This window comes from Panthera uncia, chromosome B1 (genome assembly GCF_023721935.1).
Source record: "Panthera uncia isolate 11264 chromosome B1, Puncia_PCG_1.0, whole genome shotgun sequence".
NCBI classification, from domain to species: Eukaryota; Metazoa; Chordata; class Mammalia; order Carnivora; family Felidae; genus Panthera; species Panthera uncia.
Window position 1 is genome coordinate 153,080,188 of NC_064811.1, and position 21,401 is coordinate 153,101,588.

The 21,401-nt window shown below is 43.2% G+C and overlaps 1 protein-coding gene across 3 annotated transcripts in view; it reads right to left on the minus strand.

Moving 5' to 3' along the window:
* The window catches only part of EPHX2 (epoxide hydrolase 2), a 78,086-nt gene extending 57,817 nt beyond the window's left edge, over positions 1 to 20,269 (minus strand). For all 3 annotated transcript variants that reach the window (XM_049632392.1, XM_049632391.1, XM_049632393.1), the window contains exons 1-2: positions 20,100 to 20,269; positions 4,958 to 5,042 (exon numbers count right to left, since the gene is read on the minus strand). In XM_049632392.1, coding sequence (XP_049488349.1) covers positions 4,958 to 5,042; positions 20,100 to 20,200 — 186 coding nt within the window. In that variant the 5' untranslated portion in view covers positions 20,201 to 20,269. The remainder of the gene's footprint in view (positions 1 to 4,957; positions 5,043 to 20,099) is intronic.
* Between the last annotated feature and the right edge of the window lie 1,132 nt (positions 20,270 to 21,401).

Sequence of the window (21,401 nt, forward strand, 5' to 3'; positions counted from 1 at the left end):
GTTCTCCAAAAAATTAAAAATATAACTACCGTATGACCCAACATTCTACTTCTGGGTATTTATCCAAAGAAAACAAAAACACTAACTCGAAAAGATATCTGTACCCCCATGTTCACTGCAGCATTATTTATAATAGCCAAGGTATGAAAACGAACCAGGTGCCCATCAATGGATGAATGAATGGATAAAGAAATTGTGATATATAAATACAATTGAATGTTATTCAGCTATAAAGAAGAACAAAAATTTTGCCATTTGTGACAATATGAAGATCGAGGGCATTATGATAAGTGAAATAAGCATACAGAGAAAGAAAAATACCATATGATTTCTCTTACATGTGGAAACTAAATTAAAAACTGAAACCAAAACAAAACACACAAAAAAAGCCAAACTCATAGATACAGAGAATATGGCTGCTAGAGGCAGGTGGGGGTAGGAGTGGGAGCAATGAATGGGGGGGGGCGGGGTCAAATGATAAAAAATAAGGGGGTTGTTCCTGGATGGCACAGTCAGTTGAACGTCTGACTCTTGATTTCAGCTCAGGTCATGATCTCACAGTTCATGAGACTGAGCCCCATGTCGGGGTCTGCACTAACAGCTCACAGCTTGCTTGGGATTCTGTCTCTCCGTCTCTTTTCCCCTCCCCTGCTCATGCACTCTCTTTCTCTTAAAATATTATTTCTCTCAAAATAAATAAATAAACTTAAAAAAAAGACACAAATGCCAAAATGGATGCAAGATAAAATATAAAATGCAAATAGACCAAAGCCATTAAGGGAATTAAAAAAATAATGGAAGAATTCACCTTTCCATAAAAATAATAAAACTCTTCCAGGCTTAGACTATTATACAAGTAAAAAAATATATATAGTTAAGTGGGAGAGTTATGTAAGTAGATTTGCATTTTAGGGAGGTCATCCTGGAAACAGTGAAGAGGGTTGGAGGAAGGGAGAATAATTAGAATTTTCACAAGTTCCCACCATCACAAATATCCACCTACTGGCATCTGTGGCCAAGAACTCCATCTTCCCTTCCGTTGCCATAGATAATGGTCTATTGCTCTTACCAAGTTCAACCCCTCCATCCAGATTCCATTCCTTTGGGCTTCAAGAACATGGCTCCATCGGGTCTCCCTTCCTTATTCCTCTATCAGCAACCTTCCTTGCTAAGTGGATCATTGGCATCAGCATACAAGCATGTTGTTTTCATAAAGGAAACCTCTTTCCCCTCCCACTACTGTCCCATTTTTCTGCCCCACTTTGCCTGAAAACTTCACGTAGTCTTCAACCCCTTTTTCTCATTCTTTCCTGAACATGCTCTGATCAGGCTTTCACCTCCACATTCCAGAGGCTCCTCTAGGCAATGACCTCCATGTTGTGTTGCTGTATCTAATGGGCACTCGCCAGGCTTCTACCTGACCTAGCAGTTGCATTGATACAGATGACCACTCTCTTCATCTGAAACTTGATAACTTCTTGGCTTTGAGGTCTCCTCACTCTCCTGATTTTTCTCTTATTGATGAAGATTCATTCTCCATCCCTCATTGCTGGGTCTTCCACATTAACCTGACCTTTAACATCAGAGTACCTGGGGGTCTGGATGCTCCATTTATACTTCCTTTCTCCACAATCATACTGAGTCCAATGGCATTAAAAGTGCCATCTACATGCTGTGTGTGTGTGTGTATTCATATTCAGCCTGGACATCTTTATTCAACTCTGGGTTTGCATATCCAGCTGCCTATTCTACATTCCATTTGGAGATCATTAAGCATTTCAAATTAAAATATCCCAAACTGGGCACCTGATTTCCCAGCCCCACAGTGATGAACAGCAACTGATACTTCTGGTTTGTTCTGGCCAGAAACATTTTATCCTTCATTCCTCTCTCATATTCACACTCGATCCATCAGGAAAACCTGTTGAATCTATGGGCAAACTATTCCAGACTCGGACCACTTTTTACCGATTCCGCCAACATTCCTTTAGTCCAAGCTACCCCCATCTCTCACCGAGTCAGGTTTTAAAAGTATCATTCAGGAGGTGGATCTGAGGTTTGTCCTCCCATCTTCTCATTTGGCTGCCTCTCGAATAAACCTTTTCCTTGCTGTAAATACATATATATATATATATATATATATACTGTATATATATATATATATATATATATATATATATATATATATATATATACTGTCACTTCACCACTCAAAATCTCCCAGTCCCTTTCCATCTCAGGGTGAAAAAAAAAGCAGAATGGATAAACAGATTGGAGTATATTCACACAATGGGATATCATGCAGCAATGAGAATAAAACTATCTATAACTATGCACAATAACATCTATGATTCTCCAAATATAAGGTGGAGGAAAAGACACCAGATACAAAAGAGTTCAGCTGCGTAGTGGTTCCATTTACATAAAGTACAAACAGTGATCTCTAAGGTTAGAAGTCCGGAAGCGTAGTTACTCTTGGAGAGGGGCGTGTCTAAAAGGGGCATAAGTGGGGTGTCTACAGTGTTGATCATGTTTTATTTCTGGATAAATAAAACGTGCTGTCAGTGAAAATTCATTAAGCTGTACACTTGGTGTACTTTTCTGTCTGTGTTGCACACACAAATGATTAATGAAAAGATGACATTCCTTCCCATGATATGACTTTTTAGAAGACAAATTGAACCTAAGTAGCATTGATCCTTGAACAATGTGAGGTTGGAGGCAATGACCCCCCGTGCAGTCGAAAATCCACATATAACCTTTGACTCCCCAAAAGCTTACTACTAATAACCTACTGTTGACCAGAAGACTTACTGATAACAGTTGATTACCACATACATGTTATATGTATTATATACTGTATTCACACGATGAAGTAGGCTAGAGAAAAGAACACATTATTAAGAAAATCCTAAGGAAGAGAAAATGCATTTACAGCATTGTATGTGTATTTATTGAAAAAAATCCACGTAGGGGTGGGCCCATGCTGTTCAAACGCACGTTGTTCAAGGGCCAACTGCTATTTGGTTTTTCAGGCCTGCTACACACAGACTAAAGAAGTCTGAATGGGTGCAGGGTTTTTACGGCAATTACAAGATATTCACTCTAGTATGTTCACTGACAACATGTTGCACTTCCCTCTTTCCTTATCTTTCAACAATATTACTGCAGATTTTTTATTGACTTAGCATTTATTCTCAACAGTATCATTACTTTTCACTCCCCAGTGGCCACAGTGTGTGTGTGTGTGTGTGTGTGTGTGTGTGTGTGTGTGTGTGTGAGATGTGCCTTCACAGAACAGGTATGCTTTTGCTTTCTACTACAGTGTGCCCTAAGTTCTCTGACAGACTAATAGGTAGCTGTAATCTGTAAAAAGTTTTTTTTTTAATTTATTTTTTTTTTTTTAACATTTATTCATTTTTGAGAGTGAGAGACAGAGCATGAGCAGGGGAGGGGCAGAGAGAGAGGGAGGCTCCATGCTCCGAGCTGTCAGCCCAGAGCCCGACGCGGGGCTCAAACTCACAGACTGTGAGATCATGACCTAAGCCGAAGTCGGACGCTCAATTGACTGAGCCACCCAGGCACCCCTAAAAAGTTTTAAAATATAGACTGTGTTCTCTGTGTGCTTATGAAATAGATTCTCAATAGCCTTTCTTCTTCCAGACACAAACAGAATTCAAGTGGTTTCAAATCCTGATTATTTTGTTAAAAAACAATTGGGGGGGGTGCCCTGAGTGGCTCAGTTGGTTATGATCTTGCAGTCCGTGAGTTCGAGCCCCACATAGGGCTCTGTGCTGACAGCTCCTGCCCCACTCACACTCTGTCTCTCAAAAGTGAGTAAACATTAAAAAAAATAATAAAAATTAAAAAAATAAAAAACAAGGTTGTAGTAACAATAACTACTATTTATTGAGCACCTACTATGTGCCAGGCACTGTGCTAGACACTCTCCAAGCTTCCTAACAGCCTATGAAATAGAGAGTATACCACTCTCATTTTGACTGAGACTTTGACAGGTTAAGCAACTTGTTGGGGGTCACAAAGTCTGTAAGTGGGAGCTGTGATTCAAATCCTGCGCTGATCTAGCAATCCCTTCTAAGGTATATATACCCAGAAGAATTGAAAGCAAGATGTCAAACAGATAATAATACACCCATGTTCACAGCACTATTATTCACAATAACCAAAAGGTAGAAACAACCCAATGTCCGTCGACAGATGAATGGATAAACAAAATGTGGTCTACCCACACAATGGAAAACGAACCATCCTTAAAAAGGAAAGAAATCCTTTCACATGCCACAGCACGGATGCACTTTGAAGACACCGTGCTAAGGGAAATAAGCCAGTCACAAAAGGACAAATACGGCATGATTCCACTTAGATGATGTAGCGAGAGCAGCTACATACATAGAGACAGAAAGTTCAGCAATGGTTGCTGGTGGCTGAGGAAAAAGAAGGATGGGGAATTCTTGTTTAAGGAGTATAGAATCTCACTTTTGCAAGATGAAGAGTTCTGGAGATGCATGGTGGTGATGCATTCACAATATGAATATACTTTACATTACAAAATTATATGCTTAAAGCGATCAAGATGGTAACTTTTCTACTATGTGTATTTTGCCACAATTTAAGGTAAAAACAAAACATAACAAAACAAAAGCTACTCTGGCTGTTGTAATTCCCTGGCATAGATCTTCAAAGGGTTGGAAATTTTCCAGTCATGGGTGCCTCCTGCTGGCTGGCCCAAAGAGACAATACACCAGTCTTAAATATCTCTTTGTGTGACTCTGGGCCTCCATACCAGTGTCAGGAGGGAAGTACTAGAAGGGGTAAATGGGTAAAGCAAACGTGAGTTTGCCCTCAGGGAGCTTTTAGTCAGTGCAGGAGAATGGGTGTGTGGGCACAGAATGCCTTCTCAGGGAGGTGGGGGGCGGTCTATGAAGTTTCTCCTTACCTGGGAATATGTGATCTCTCCCCTCATGAGGCGGGCACTGGGACCATCTGGGCCTCCTTTCTGGAAAGCTTCATTCAGAAAGCCTCTGGAAGACGCAAAGGAACAACATCACGAATGTTCTGATGACTTCATCACAGCACCACGTAGGGGACGGACGCTATTTATATACACAAACTGCTGTTAGAAAGGCATTCTGCCATGAAGGGGGAAATGCAAAGTTCAAGTTGGAATCTTAGTCTGAAAGTGCAATCCAACTGTGACATGAGACCATAAACTAAATGATGAATATGCCCACAGGTGAAGCAGCTCATGGGCGACCACGTAGCAGAGACTCTTCAACTGGTCTTACTTAAGGGACAAAATCAGACCAGATATGCAGTCATTCCTGTTTTCAGCTCATTTGCACATGGCATCGCTCCCAATGACTGCTTTATTAGTACATATTCTTCAAAGGGAATGAAATATTTTTTCTGGTTTTGATTCTGAACATAGAGTTTCTTTCTTTCTTTCTTTCTTTCTTTCTTTCTTTCTTTCTCTCTCTCTCTCTCTCTCCTTTCTTTCTTTCTCTCTCTCTCTCTCTTTTCTTTCTTTCTTTCTTTCTTTCTTTCTCTCTCTCTCTCTCTCTTTCTTCCTAAATAGACTCCACTCCCAATGTAGGGCTTGAACTCACAACCCTGAGACCAAGAGTCACACACTCTACCGACTGAGCCAGCCAGATGCCCCCAACCATATAGTTCCTATTTCATTTTAACCTTATTTAAGCTTTAAAAAGTTTTCTCATGTCATAAGCTAAATTGTGCCCTCCCCCAATTCATATGTTGGAAGTCCTAATCTCCAGTACTTCAGAATGTAACTGTATTTGGAGACAGGCCTTTAACAAGGGGATTAAGTTAAAATGGGGTCATTAAGGTGGGCCCTACGCCAATAACTAACTGGTGTCCCGAGGAGCAATCCAGGCACAGACATGGACAGAGAGAAGACCATGTGAAGACACAGGGAGAAGACAGCCATCTACAAGCCAAGGAGAGAGGCCTCGGGAGCAACCAGCCCTACCACCACCTTGATCTCGGACTTCTAGTCTCTGGAACTGTTGTGGAAGCCACCCGGTCTGCAGTACTTAATAATGGCAGCCCTAGTTATCTACCACACCTCAGTTCACATTCATCCCTTATACATAGACCCAAGGAATAGTAGACACAGAGGGAGAGAGGTCAGCTAATTACCTTTTCACTTCCTTATACTACAAAATATAAGTTTCCATTCCGATTTCCTGATAATTTCCTGCCCCCAATGGTGGATGAGCTACCCTCACAGGGCTGGCTGGGCGACATCAGACAGATGAAGGATGGGACATACGTGGCACGTACACACATCTCTGCTCCCCCGCCCCCCTGGCTGATGTGGATAGTCTATCACCACATCCTACTCCACTGAGTCCAAATACCAATGTGCAATCCTTCTTAATACAGTGCCCCAGGCAAAATATTTACAACGGACTGGAATTGGCAAGCCAGTTAAAATTATTTGCCATGCGCAAGTAAGACGACAAACATCTCGAATCTGGGAGTTTCATTTCTGATAACAGTCAACCTACCTTTTATGCAACTAACCCTCTTGCAGGTAACAAGGATCAACTTTGCACAAAATGTACCCAGATAGATTTCTAGTACTTGCAGCCTTGTTCAACTTTCCAGTAATAACAATGGTGTTGCCACACCTTTGCTGTCAGTTGTCTTTTTGTAATTTATTTTTCTTTTTTTTAAGATTGTGTTTTTAAGTAATCTCTGCACCCAACGTGAGGCCCCAACTTACAACCCTGAGATCAAGAGTGGCCTGCTGTACTGACTGAGCCAGCCAGGCACCACCTACCCCAGTTGTCTTTTTTTTTTTTTTTTTTAAAACGCTGTTATTAAATGGCAATTACAATACCATCAAATTCACATTTTAAGTGTATGATTCAATGATTGGTAGTAAATTTACAAAGTTGTGCAAACATCAGCACATTCCAGTTTTAGAACATTTCCATCACCCCAAAAGATCCCTCTAGTTTGTTTTAAGTTTATTTATTTTGAGTTGGGGGGAGAGAGAGAGATCCCAAGCAGGCTCCACAGTCAGCACAAAGCCTGATGCGGGGCTTGAACCCACAAACCAAGATCATGACCTGAACAGAAACCAAGAGTTCAACCAAGAGTTTGTTTAAGCAACTCAGCCATCCAGGCACCCCTGCCTTCCAGTTTTAAGAATCAAGAGACAATTCAACTCAACAACCTTTTATTGAGCACCTAAGGTGTGTAAGACATCATGCTGGGTGCTGTGATATAAAAATGGAAAAACAGGATTGTATTCTTAAGGAGCTTATGGGGGAACAAGGGAGGCAACCTATATACAAATAACTAACACGCTGGATGAGTAGGATGGAAAGCAAAGGGAAAATTAATTTTGTGCCCGGAGAATGTGGGCTGATAAAAGAAAAGGAGCTGAGTGAAGAATATAATTGTAGATGAAGGAGGTACCAATGTATCTAAAACCACATCAGGCAATAATAATAATAATAATAATAATAATAATAGCAATTTGAGATAAGAACATTGTTGGATTTGAAACCACGATTTCCAAATTCTAAGGGTGGCTAATAAGAGCCATGAATGGTGAAATGGCCATTTCAGAAAATGAAATTAGTGAATCAAAAGGCACGATACATTTTTCAAGGACAAATAGTAAAATGATGAATTAAAGTTAATGAGCAAAAAGATGAGACCTGAGAGGGCAAATGCCTTCCATAAACAAACAAGAATTCTAGAAGGATAGGGAAGCCTGGGTGGCTCAGTCAGTTGAGTGTCAGACTTCAGCTCAGTCATGATGATCTCAGGGTCTGTGGGTTCGAGCCCCATGTGGGGCTCTGTGCTGACAGCTCAGAGCCTGGAGCCTGTTTTGGATTTTGTGTCTCCCTCTCTCTCTGCCCCTCCCCTGCCTGCGCTCTGTCTCTCTGTCTCTGTCTCAAAAATAAACATTAAAAAAAATTTTTTTTTAATTTAAAAGAATTCCAGAACGATAGATCTGAGAAGCAATACAGCAATAACAGGAGAGCATTTCTCAGTACTGAAGAAAGATTTGAGTCCTCAGGTCAAAAGTATACCAATTACCAAGGCAAAATTAATGAAAAATAAAAACACAAAAAGACCCCACAACAGACATATGTTGGAGAACTATGTCAATTCCTAGGATAAAAAAGGGTAACAACCTTTTTACAGAAAAACAGATTTACACAAAAGAAAAACAATTCAAGCTAACATTAGTTGTCTATCTGCAGCTTTAAGTGTCAGAAGATTGTGGAGGAACCACTCACTAGACATTGAGATAAAAAGAAACAGCCCAAAAATTCTAGCCCCAGACAACTTTTTTTTTTTTTTAAGTTTATTTACTTTGAGAGAGAGAGACAGAGAAAGAGAGAGAGAATCCTAAGCAGGCTCTACACTGTCAACGCAGAGCCCAACACAGGGCTCAATCTCACAACCGTGAGATCAGGACCCAAATCAAGAGTCGGACGCTTATCTGACTGAGCTACCTAGGGGCTTCTAGCTCCAGACAATTTATTTATTTTTGGGACAGAGAGAGACAGAGCATGAACGGGGGAGGGGCAGAGAGAGAGGGAGACACAGAATCGGAAACAGGCTCCAGGCTCCGAGCCATCAGCCCAGAGCCTGACGCGGGGCTCGAACTCACGGACCGCGAGATCGTGACCTGGCTGAAGTCGGACGCTTAACCGACTACGCCACCCAGGCGCCCCCAGACAATTTATTATACATTTGTGAAGGCAACAGAAAATCTCAGCCATGTAAAAGTAATGTTTACCATCACATGCCTTGCCAGGAAAAAAAAAAGAAAGAAAGAAAAAATTCAAGAGAGATCTCCAGTCAACTTAACATAGATCAAAGTAAAAAGTTGAGAACAGGACAAATGCGGTTTATAAGAAATTGGAAATTTAAGTTTTTAAAAATATCATTTGTCATAGCATTAGAAGAAAACAGAACTAAATCTGATGAAAGAAGTTTGAGACCTCTACACTGAAAACTACAAAACTAAGAGAAATTAAAGACCTCAACAGATGGAGAGATCTGTATCAAGTTCATGAATCAGGAGACTTAATATGGTTCAGGGAAAATTGTCACCAAACTGATATAAAGATTCAATTCACTCCAATCAAAATGCCAGCAGATTTTGTGTATAAGTGTGAAAATTGACATACTCATTATAAAATTTATCTGGAAACACAAAGGACACAGAACAACCAAATAAATCTTCAAGAAGAGATATGAAGGATTTATATTATAAGATTTTAAGATTTGTTATAAAGCTATAATAATTATGACAATGTGGTATTATTGCAAACATAGACATATATATCAAATTAATATAACAGGGAGGCTAGAAATAGGCCTCCACATATATGGTCATTTGATTTTTCAACAAAGACACCACTAACATTTAATGTAGGAAAGATTTTTTTTCATTAAATGGCATTACAGCAACTGAATATCCATGAGTGGGGGGCGGGGGGGGACTTCACACCATTTACAAAATTTGTTTTGAAGTGGAACATAGACCTAAATGTGAAAGTTAAAACAATCCAGCTTCTAGAAGAAAAAGCAATATGGGCCGTCTGGGTGGCTCAGTCAGTTAAGTGTCTGACTCTTGATTTCGGCTCAGGTCATGGCCTCAGGGTTCATGAGTTCCAGCCCCACAACAGGTTCACGTTCTCTCTATGCCTCCCCCACGCATGCACACTCTCTCTCAAAATAAATAAGTAAACTTAAAAAAAAAAAAAGAAGAAAGTGCAACATCTTCATGACCTTTAAGTAAGCAAAAATTTCTTAAAAGGACACAAGAAGCACTAACATAAAACAAAACAATGATAAATCAGATGTCATTAAAATCAAGACTTTCTGTTCATCAAAGACATCATTGAGAAAGTGATGAGTAAACCATACACATGGAGATGTTTGCAATATATACATATGACAAAGGACTTCTATCAAGAATATAAAAAGAATCCTTAATCTTTTCTCAATAAGGGAAAGATGACCCTATTGAAAAATGCACAAACAACTTAAACAAGAATTTCACTCAAGAGAATTACCAAACGGCCAATAAGCATATAAAAAGAAGCTCAACATCATTATTCATCAGGGAAATACAAATTAAAACCACAATGAAGGGTGCCTGGGTGGCTCAGTCAGTTGAGCTTCCGACTTTGGCTCAGGTCATGATCTCACGGCCTTTAGGTTGGAGCCCCGCATTGGGCTCTGTGCTGACAGCTCAGAGCCTGGAACCTGTTTCAGATTCTGTGTCTCCCTCTCTCTGACTCTCCCCCATTCATGCTTTCTCTCTCTCTGTCTCAAAAATAAATAAACATTAAAAAAAATTTTTTTTAAACCACAATGAGATGACACTATATACCCACCAGAACCACTAAATTTAAACACCCTGACAATGTCAAGGACTAATGACCTTGTGGAGAAAGTGAAACTCTCTTCCACTGTTGGTAGGAGTATAATTTGATAGCAGTTTAGAAAATAGCAGTTACTGGGGCGCCTGGGTGGCTCGTTGCTTAAGCATCCGATTTTGGCTCAGGTCATGATCTCGCAGCCCGTGAGTTCAAGCCCTGCATCGGGCTTTGTGCTGACACCTCAGAGCCTGGAGCCTGCTTTGGATTCTGTCTTCCTCTCTCTCTGCTCCTCCCCTGCTCATTCTCTCTCTCTCTCTCTCTGTCTCTCTCTCAAAAATAAATAAACACTAAAAAAAATAAGAAAGAAAGAAAATGGCAGTTCCTACTAAGCACTTTGATATCAACACAGGGCACATACCTCTATGCAATAAAGTTATAAGGCACACACACCTTTATGCAACGATTAAAATGGCATCGAAAAATGCAAAACTAAGAGAGTGGGGATGGTATCAGGACAGCACACTGAGCATGTATCTATTTCTCTTTCTGCCTAAAATCCCACTAAGAGTATACAAAAGATACCCTTAAGAGATTTAAAAAGAAAAATAACTTCCATCGTTAAGAAAAACAAGAAAGCGTAAATTATCGGACTAAAAAGTATGAGAAAATCTGGAAGACGGATATAGCTTGGAACACATGGACTAAAAAAAAGAGAGAAAGGAGGAAAACAAGAGCCTGAACATGTGAAAAGAAGTCTACTGTTGTTCTTTCCCCATGAAGTCCCAGGGCAGGTTCAAAGTCACTGTCAATAAACTCCATGAGTAGAAAGTGGACTCGGGGACTTCTGACAGCTGAGCTGGTGCCTCCCCTCCCTGCTACCATTTCATTTATTCACTAACAAACACTCACTGAGCACCTTCTATGTGCCAGGCACTGTTAGAGGCAACATGGAAGGAGTGAACAAAAATCTCTCTCTTCAGGAGCTCACATTCTAGTGGGGGGAGAAAGAGAATAAACTGGTAAATTACACAGAGTATTAGTGATACTGAGAAAAATTAAGTTGTAAAGGAGGCAGACAGTGTTCTAGCCATTACTGCTACCTAAAACATCAGCCCCAAACCTGTGGCTTAAAACAATCAGTCATTTTATTATCTCTCAAGGTTTCTGCAGGTCAGGAATTAGGGAAGGGCTCAGCTGGGAGGTTCTGGCTGGGGATCGCTCCTGTGTCCGCAGACAGCTAGAACTGGATGGGGGAAGGGAAGGGCTGAAGCAGCTGGGGGCTGACCAGGTATGTCTCTTTTCAAGCAGTCTCAGGGCCTCACCGAGCGGTCTCCCCAAGTCAGTTGGTGTTAAAAAGAAAACCACAGGCTCCAAACACAGTTACTTTCCTTAAGGCCTCACATCAGTAAGACTTCCTTCTTACCTAAATGGAGTTTCAGTCTCCACCCCAAAAATGGAGTTTCGGTCTCCACCCCAGTCACTCCATTGGCCTTCCTGGTGACCAGTCCCAACCATGAAGGTTTGTAAGCTCCCCCCATGAGTCACCTCATTGCCTAGCAATGGCACTCCTCTCCCTCAGGAAATTCGGAGGGCTTTAGAAGCTCCGTGCTAGGAACCCAGGACAAACACCAGACAAATTCTTCATTATACAAAAAAAAAGACACCAATAAACATGCATTCTGATAGAAAAGGTTCTGTTAATGGAATAAATTACTATATATGCACATTAAAAAATCATAGGTGGGGGCGCCTGGGTGGCTCAGTCAGTTAAACCTCCAACTGACACTCAGGTCATGATCTCATAATTCATGAGTTCAAGTCCCACATTGGGCTCTGCACTGACAACATGGAGCCTGCCTGGGATTCTCTCTCTCTCTCTCTCTCTCTCTCTCTCTCTCTCTCTCTGCTCCTCCCCACCTCATGCTTTCTCTCTCTCTCAAAATAAATAAACTTAAAGAATAAATAAAAATAAAATAATTACAGCTTACTTAAAGAGATAAGAAACAAAATGTACCCATAAGAAGACTAGAAATAAAATGTTTCCCCCCCCCGTTAAACTGGAGAAAAAGAAAACTTGGTCAACACAACTACAGACAGGAAAAAGAGGAATAAAGGAAGAAATAGCAGAAGCGGTGGTTAAGTAGAAAACACAAAACATCATGGTAGGAATCAATCAAAGTGACAAACAATCCAGGACAAAAATGGGAAAACAGCGTAACAGGTAAATACCAAAGGAAGAGCTACAAATGGCCAATTAAAATGAATAGTGAAGAGGAAAATGAAAACTTGCACAGCAGGGTGCTATTTTTCACCCATCTGCATGGCAAAAATTTAAAAGGGTCATCCCCGCTGCGGGGAGGCTCTGGGGCTGGGTTTCTGATACGCTGTCAGGAAAGGTGCAGTGTTTTTACAGAAGGCTTTGGCAGAATCCATCAGTAGTAACTTACATGTAAATGCACTTTCACCTGATGTTTTCCACTTTTAGCAAACTACCCTAGGGAGCTATTGCAGGGACACTGTTTGTAACATTGATGATTAAGAAATAACAAAATGTCCATCAAGAGGGAAAATGTTTAAATAAACGATGGCACTTCCACGTCGTGGAATACTATGGAGTGGTTAAAAAAAGGAAAAGTAGATATATATATAAATAGACACAGGAAGATGTCCAATTGTTAACTGAAGTAATTGAAACTAAGCAAATTAAGTAAAAAAAAAAAAAAAAATTAAGGCCTAGAACAGTATGTGTGCCACAATCCTATTTTTTTTTTAATCTTAGCTATCTACCAAACTATCTACCAAACTCCACACCCGAAAAACAAATAATCCAGTGAAGAAACGGACAGAAGACATGAATAGACACTTTTCTAAAGAAGACATCCAGACGGCCAACAGGCACATGAAAAGATGCTCAACATCACTCCTCATCAGGGAAATACAAATCAAAGCCACACTCAGGTACCACCTCAGGCCAATCAGAGTGGCTAAAATGAACAAATCAGGAGACTACAGATGCTAGCGAGGATGTGGAGAAACAGGAACCCTCTTGCACTGTTGGTGGGAATGCAAACGGTGCAGCCGCTCTGGAAAACAGTGTGGAGGTTCCTCAAAAAATTAAAAATAGATCTACCCTAGGACCCAGCAGTAGCACTGCTGGAAATTTACCCAAGGGATACAGGAGTGCTGATGCATAGGGGCACTTGTACCCCAATGTTTATAGCAGCACTCTCAACAATAGCCAAATTATGGAAAGAGCCTAAATGTCCATCAACTGAGGAATGGAAGAAGAAATTGTGGTTTATATACACAATGGAGTACTACGTGGCAATGAGAAAGAATGAAATCTGGCCATTTGCAGTAACGTGGATAGAACTGGAGGGTATTATGCTAAGTGAAATAAATCAGTCAAAGAAAGATACCCTATGTTTTCACTCATATGTGGATCTTGAGAAACTTAAGACCATGGGGGAGGAGAAGGGGAAAAAAAGTTACAGAGAGGGAGGGAGGCAAACCATAAGAGACTCCTAAATACAGAGAACAAACTGAGGGTTGATGGGGGGTAGGGGAGAAGGGAAAGTGGGTGATGGGCACTGAGGAGGGCACCTGTTGGGATGAGCACTGGGTGTTGTATGGAAACCAATTTGACGATAAATTTCATATTAATAAAATAAATAAATAAATAAATAAACCTAGCTATCTACCAAACTACCTACCTACCAAACCGTGCATCGATGTGCCTGCAAATTCAGATAAGCAAGTGACAGACAGACAAGGCCTTATCTGAAACCTCAGAACCAGAGGAGTTTCAAAAGTCAGAACTGTTCAGACTGTAACGGTAAAGAACTGGGGGATATACCATGGTAAGTAACCCCTCCAGGAGGGTCTGGGGCAGCCCTCTTAATCAAAACCATTAGTATTTCTGTGGTGAAAGTGTGACTACTCACAGCAATGGGATAAAAATGAAAAATAGCCCCATACTTGTTCAGTTCGGATTTACTACCAAAACGAGGTCAGATTTTGTGGTCAAATGAAGTCAGGCCCAGGTTTTGCTATAAAGAATTATGGGGGTGGGGGGGGTGGCGCCTGGGTGCTCAGTCAGTTAAGTGTCCAACTTCAGCTCAGGTAATGCTCTCATGGTTGGTGGGTTTGAGTCCCGAGTCAGGCTCTCTGCTGTCAGCACAGCACAGTCTGTTTTGGATCCTGCGTCTCCCCCTCTCTCTGTTCCTCCCCCGCTTGTACTTTCTCTCAAAAATAAACACACACAAAAAAAAAATTACGGGGGGGACCCTCTAAAAACCCCCTTGGTTTTGGATTAAATGAACTAGGTATCAACCACGATTACAGGGATGGGGAGAGGAAGAGGAAGAAGAGGGACCTGCATTCCTTGTTTTTTTTTTTTTTTTTTAAGTTTATTTCTTTTGAGAGAGAGAAAGAGAAAGCGAGCGAGCGAGCAAGGGCAGAGGAGGGCAGAAGAAGAGGGAGAGAGAGAGAATCCTGAGTAGGCTCCACACGGCCAGAGCAGAGCCCGATGCAGGGCTCGAACCCAAAAACCATGAGATCATGACTCAAGCCAAAAATCCAGAGTCAGACATTTAACCGACTGAGCCATCCAGGTGCCCCAGGACTTGCATTACTGTTCTGTGCTATTCTGTTAGTTTGAAAATTTTCATAACAAGGATGCATCTGTGTATTAGTTGTGAAGTTAAAACCTATGTGTAAAAGAAAATAAAGAGAAAGATGCTTCAGAGATAATTTAAAATCCCAGAGGTAGTAAGTAACAGGCATAAAGCACTACAAATCTGGGAGCTGCCCCCGGAGCTCCTGGAGGCATTCAACAAATACTTCCTGATAGAGCACGCAGGATACAGATAAGAAGACCTGATTCTCAAATACCCTTTCTGTATTTGCTGACCCCTTGTTTCTCTTGCTAAAAAAAACATTTACTGAGCACTGCATACAACAAGCACCTTGGGTTCTAGCACATACATTTTTCTTTTTTGTTTATTTTTATTTATTTATCTAGAGGGGGTGGGGGGAGCACAAGCAGGGGAGGGGCAGAGAGCGAGGGAGACAGAATCCCAAGCAGGCTCGGTTCAGCTAGCACAGAGCCTGATGTGGGGCTCAAACTCGTGAACTGTGAGATCATGACCTGAGCCAAAGTGAAGAGCGAGACACAACCGACTGAGCTCTCCAGCGTCCCCTTGAACATACAGTTTTGAAAGGACCTGATACTCTCCCCATCCCTGGTGTTCAGGCCAAGTGCAGCGGGCGGACCTTCCACAACAAAGCTGTGTGCGAAGGTATTACGCGAAACACGACTGTCTACACAGCGGATCCGGATCTCAGGGCGCCATCCTGGCTCCTCTAGATCATGTCAGCCTCAGCTGTCAAGGTGACCCCCATCTCTAGCACCCCGACCCTCACAGGACACTGGTCCGAGCGGGTCACCGCCAAGAGTGGAGTCTCCCCGTCCCTCCTCCTGCTGTGCGATGCCACCGATGCCCACCGGAAGAAGCTGCACCCTCCTGTTCCAGGCCAGGTATTCAGGCGTCTCCACTGCTGGAGTTCAGGATGGCCTCCCAGGCCGCCATCACCTTGTCCTCTGGCAGGGATGTACAGATGTCCAGGACCCTCCCGCCCTCTCCCCCTCATGGCTTCGGCACAAGGCTCTCGGGCCTCCCTGGATCCCCACTGGGCCCTTCAGCACAGCTTCCTCACCTTCCACGCCTGTGACCTCGCTCAGAGAAGGACTCACTCACTTCGGCTCCAACCGCTGCCGGGCTTCACCGTCACCCCGCCTGCTCTACCAGCAAGCGCCCGAACTCCCGGGTCTCAAGTGAGCATCAGCCTCTTTCCTCTGACCAGTGTACCTGACCCATCACCCCAACAACCGGCTACCTTGCATTTGAGCACCTGTGATTTTACCTCCCCTCCACCCCAGCGCAAAACCCCTGAGACAGTCACCGGCTATCAAAGTAGGTACACGCTCAGCCTGACTTTCCTGTCTCACTACAGCTCAGGAACAAGCAACTCCCCTACTTGTCTCCCACGACGTCCCTCATCTCTGGCCACACTCAATCTTCTAGTGCACATTCCATGCTTTCCACCCCCCATCCCCCAAGCCTTTGCTCGTGCCGCTCCCTTCATCTGGAAGGTTCTCCCTTCACATCTCTCCCCATCAACCTCTTACCAGTCTTCTCAGGCTCTGCCTCCACTAAGGCTTTCCTGGTTCTCCAGCTTAGGCCTAATCCGTCCCTCTTTTGAACCACCCAAAAACTTTGTCCCTCTGATGGCACTGCCTTCATCTTGAGCTCTGGCCATCTGTGGATGCCTGAGTTTGCATACCGGATGCCAAGCACGTTGAAAAATGTACAGTGTAAGGCAGGCTCTTCAGGCTCACCTTCTTTTTTTTTTTCTTTCCATGTTTATTTATTTAAGAGCAAAAGAGAGTGAGAGAGCCCAAGGGAGTAGCAGAGAGAAAGAATCCCAAGTAGTCTCCGGGCTGTCAGTGCAGAGCCTGACATGGAGCTTGAACTCATGAACTGCATGCAAGATCATGGCCTGAGCCGAACTCAAGAGTCGGATGCTTAACCAACCGAGCCACCCAGGTGCCCCAGGCTTACCTGCTGAATGAATACCTTCACGGTTAGTTCCCAGACTCCAAAGGCTAAGAAGGTCAAGATTATGGACTCTGACCTCCTGGCACCAGCTAGCTTTGCTATGACCTGTTTTATGACTGCTGGGAATGATCTTAACCATGGTCACAGAGGGAGTCCAAGAGTCTTTGCAACTATAAACAGAATATGCCTAATGGAGCACTTTACACATGCACGAGACTTTTATAAAGAAATGTGTCACAATACAGCCATCCATCCACTTTACACGTTACCTAATTTAACCCTCACAAAAATTTCTAGAAGGCATTTTCTTATTTTAACATGAAGACTAGGGTTATAGAGGAGTTGACTAAGACTAAAACAGATTAAACAAGGTTACCCAGCAGTACGTGTTAGAACTGAGATTTTTAATCTGGGCCTGACTCAGAGATGAGTGCTGTTTTCAATACCCCACATTTGTAAACTTGTATACTTGTATCCTCACAAGTCATGTTCACCCCCACATTGATGAGATCACAGGCACAAATATAGCTCGCAGCTTACTCTCTTTTCAGGCCTTTTAAAAATAAAATCAAATTTATGAGTCAAAAGGAAGCAAAACAACACTATGGTTAAAAGGGTTTCTAAACTCACTAGGGAACCTGGGTGGCTCATTTGGTTAAGTGTCCAGCTTGGGTTCAGGTGATGATCTTGTGGTTTGTGGGCTTGAGTCCCGCGTCGGGCTCTGTGCTGACAGCTCAGAGCCTGGAGCCTATTTCAGATTCTGTGTCTCCCTCTCTCTGCCCCGCCCCCCACTCACGCTCTCCCTCAAAAATAAATGAATATTTAAAAAAAATAAAAAAATAAAAATAAAAAATAAAACTCACTAATCCTCCCTCAGCTTCTTGCTCCTGTAAATGATCTGAATTGGACAAGCCTGAATCAAAGGTGGCCTTCCATTTTCAATCCTTCTCTCAAATCCTAATGACCTGGGATGTGATTATTCTGATTGTGGACTCTGTAGGCACAGAGTTTATTGTGTTATTTGTGTTTACTGACAACAAATAATTATTGACACACTTATTATTGATGTGACATATTGATATTAATTTATTATTGACATACTTATCAGTGTACTTACTCACCGCCTACAGACTGGTATCTTTCCCTGTACAATAGCCAAGGGAGTGGGAAGTCATGATGAACCAGAGAGGAAAGAATCCTAAACAGGGAGGCAGAAAAACTGGTTCCATGGCTGCCTGTGTCTAATTACTACAGAGATCAAGTGAATCCTCTGCTAAGCTTCAGTTTCCATACTGTAGGAGTAAGGGCTGCTCTAGATTCTGAGACCCCTTTTGGCTTGGCATGCTTGCACTAACCAGTCTTTTATAATTGATACAACAGGAAAGAAAGTCCTGCTGGTCTTTAGTATCACAAGAATTCTAGAATGGGGCATGTTTTGTACTGGTTTGATATGATTTCAAATCCACAACAAAGAGCCCCCCCCCCCCGCCCCCCAAAAAGAAGTTGTTAGATGTGAAGCTGTTTTGAAAGGAGGGAAGCTGTAACAGAAAGTCAGTAACTGGTCTGGTCCTATGCCCTTGATAAGCACTCAGTAGCTCAACTGCTGACGGCCTCACTGGATGTCAATCAGTAAAAAAAACTGAAGAAGCCCTTCGGAGAGTCTGTGAGGACTCTCCAGAGTATTTGGTCAGTGCTGAGGGGCTCTGCTAGTCTAAATAGCTCTCCCAAGCCCTTGGGGCAATTAGCTTTTGCCCTGATAAAGGCTACTCTTTCAGGAATAGCCGCCAGCTGGGGAAGAAAGTCCTCCGGCCCACCAATGCTTGTGCCATCGTTCCCTAGCAACATGCTCTGGCAACAGGGGACTCTGACTTTTGCACCAGCAAGCTGGAGGGCAGCTCTCAATTGGCTACACCATCTCCCACAAGTGCAAACTCAAACAACTACATTTGGACCTCATTTGGATACAGTTCAGATCTCCTTAACTGGAACAAGAATGGGATTAATCAATCATTGTTTGCAAGTATGTTGTTTATTGGTTTATGAAGGGACATTATCCTGCATGCTATTGGCTTGTGAAATACCCACAGCAAACCAGTGTTAAATAAACTGCAGACAAAAACAAACTCAATCTCTGAGCATTAATTTGCCATGAAACAAAACAGGGCACAATTCTCAAAGCTTCCACCCTCTACTTATTCTTGCCACTAGTTCAGAATTTCGTTTTTGTGGGTGTTGCCAGAGTGATCTCTCTTTCTTCCTTTCTTTCTTAATGTTTTAAACAAACAGACTTTCCTTCCTTCTCACTATAGGAGAAACACATGTTCATAAGCAGATATTTGCACTTAGAAAATGCAAAAAGTAGACAAATGAAGGAAATAATTCATAATCTCACCTGGGATTAACAATCCCAAAGATATTCTGGAATACTTCTTCCAGACGTTTTTCGGCATATAGCTCTTCTTCCCCCATAACTGAAACCATGTTGTATTAATTGTTTTACATTCTGGTGGGTGGTTTTTGTTTGTTTCTTTTCCCCAATTATCACAACAGGTCTTTCTTTTCTGGTGTTACTGAAATCTCATTCTGAACATTTCTCTTCACAGGTGACGCTTCCTAGTCCATCATTTCCCAGCGATTCGGCTTTGGGGCTGTTTCTCTAGTTTGCTCTTCTAGTACGTGAACGGCAACGCACAGAACTTTTTTCTCTTGCAAACTTCAGCGCGTCTTTTAAGACCCATTCCATTACACAGACTTAGGGGACAGCAGATGGCGCGGCGAGCAGTTCCCCTCCCTTTGGGAAAAGCCTTCAATACACAGGGCAATTGTGGAGTCTTTAGAGAGATTTAATTACTCAGTATTCAGAAAGACAATGGGTCTACTGACATGCTCGGGTATTTTCGGGCCGGGTAATTGTTTTAACCTTCAGCAGGGCTCTCTCCCTAAGCAATGTGAAAGCACGGCCTGAGGTCCCCAGAGGCAGCTTCTCGGCAGGGTCCCGCCCCCTGCCGCGCCGCCTCCCCCTCTCCCCCTACCCTTCGCCCGTAGTCCTTTTCTGGCCCGGCGCCGGCTCCCTTACCTGGGCAGCGCCAACTCCTCCTCCGCGCGGCCGAAGGCCCCGGCCAGCGAGGGCAGCGCCAGGACCCCGTACAGGTCGAACACGGCCGCGCGCAGCGCCATGGCGGCCTGCGCCTCTACCTCCGGCCCCGCACAAAGCGCCCGGGGTGCGCGGAGGTCTGGGGTGGTATTGGAGCGGCAGGCCGCCGGGACCCCACCCACTTGTGGAGCGCGGCCCCGCCCCCGCCCCGCCCCCGCCCCGCCCCCTGTCCTGGTCGGGCCGGGGTCGCGTCCCAGGCGGAAAGAGGACCTGTGTCCGCAGCCTGTCGGGGCTGAGCGCTTCACGCCAATTTGCCAGACTTTCACCGGACCGAGCAGGCCTGAGACAGGGGACGTCTGAGAAAGAGCCAGGGGCCACAGACTTTAAAGTGCGCGCGTGTGTTGCCAAAAGCTGCGTTCAATATTTGCATCCTTTGATGTGCGTTTCCCTTGGCCTAGCCACTAAACTAATAGCTTTGTTGCCCTCCTTTCGGTGCATATATTTACAGACCCCTCACTATCCTGAGCACGCTCCCCTAGTCGCACACTTATCTGTCAAGGGAAAATGTGTTTCCAGAATAAAATATGCTCCGGGTATGGTATGCCAATTCAGAATACATCCATTCCAATCTCTTGTGGAACGAGGCTTACTTATTACTCCTTTGTACATGCTACTTGTACTAATGCTCCTAAAAGTGTTCCCGGCTTTGTTTTATTTAAAAAAAATTTTTTAACATTTATTTACTTTTGAGACAGGAAGAGACAGAGCATGAACGGGGGAGGGTCAGAGAGGGAGAGCATGAACGGGGGAGGGTCAGAGAGGGAGACACAGAATCTGAAACAGGCTCCAGGCTCTGAGCTGTCAGCACAGAGGCCGACCCGGGGCTTGAACTCATGGACCGCGAGATCATGACCTGAGCTGAAGTCAGACGTTTAACCGAACTGAGCCACCCAGGCACCCCTCCTGGCTTTGTTTTAAATCACAGACGCCACACTCCTGGTTGGCTCCTTTGTTTCTGGACTTTGCTTAGGAGTGTCTGAGCTGTCCTCGCTGAAGGGGGGTCCTTGGACCCCTCCTGCGTCTGTAGTGTAGCTCTGTGAATTAAAACATGCTTTTGGCCTATGGGGCCCCTGAGTGCCTCAGTCAGTTAAGCATCTGACTCTTTCTTTTTTTTTTTTTTTTTTTTTTTTTTTAGTTTCAGAGTTTAGTTTATTTTTTTATTATGAAATTTATTGTCAGACTCGTTTCCATACAACACCCAGTGCTCATCCTAACAGGTGCCCT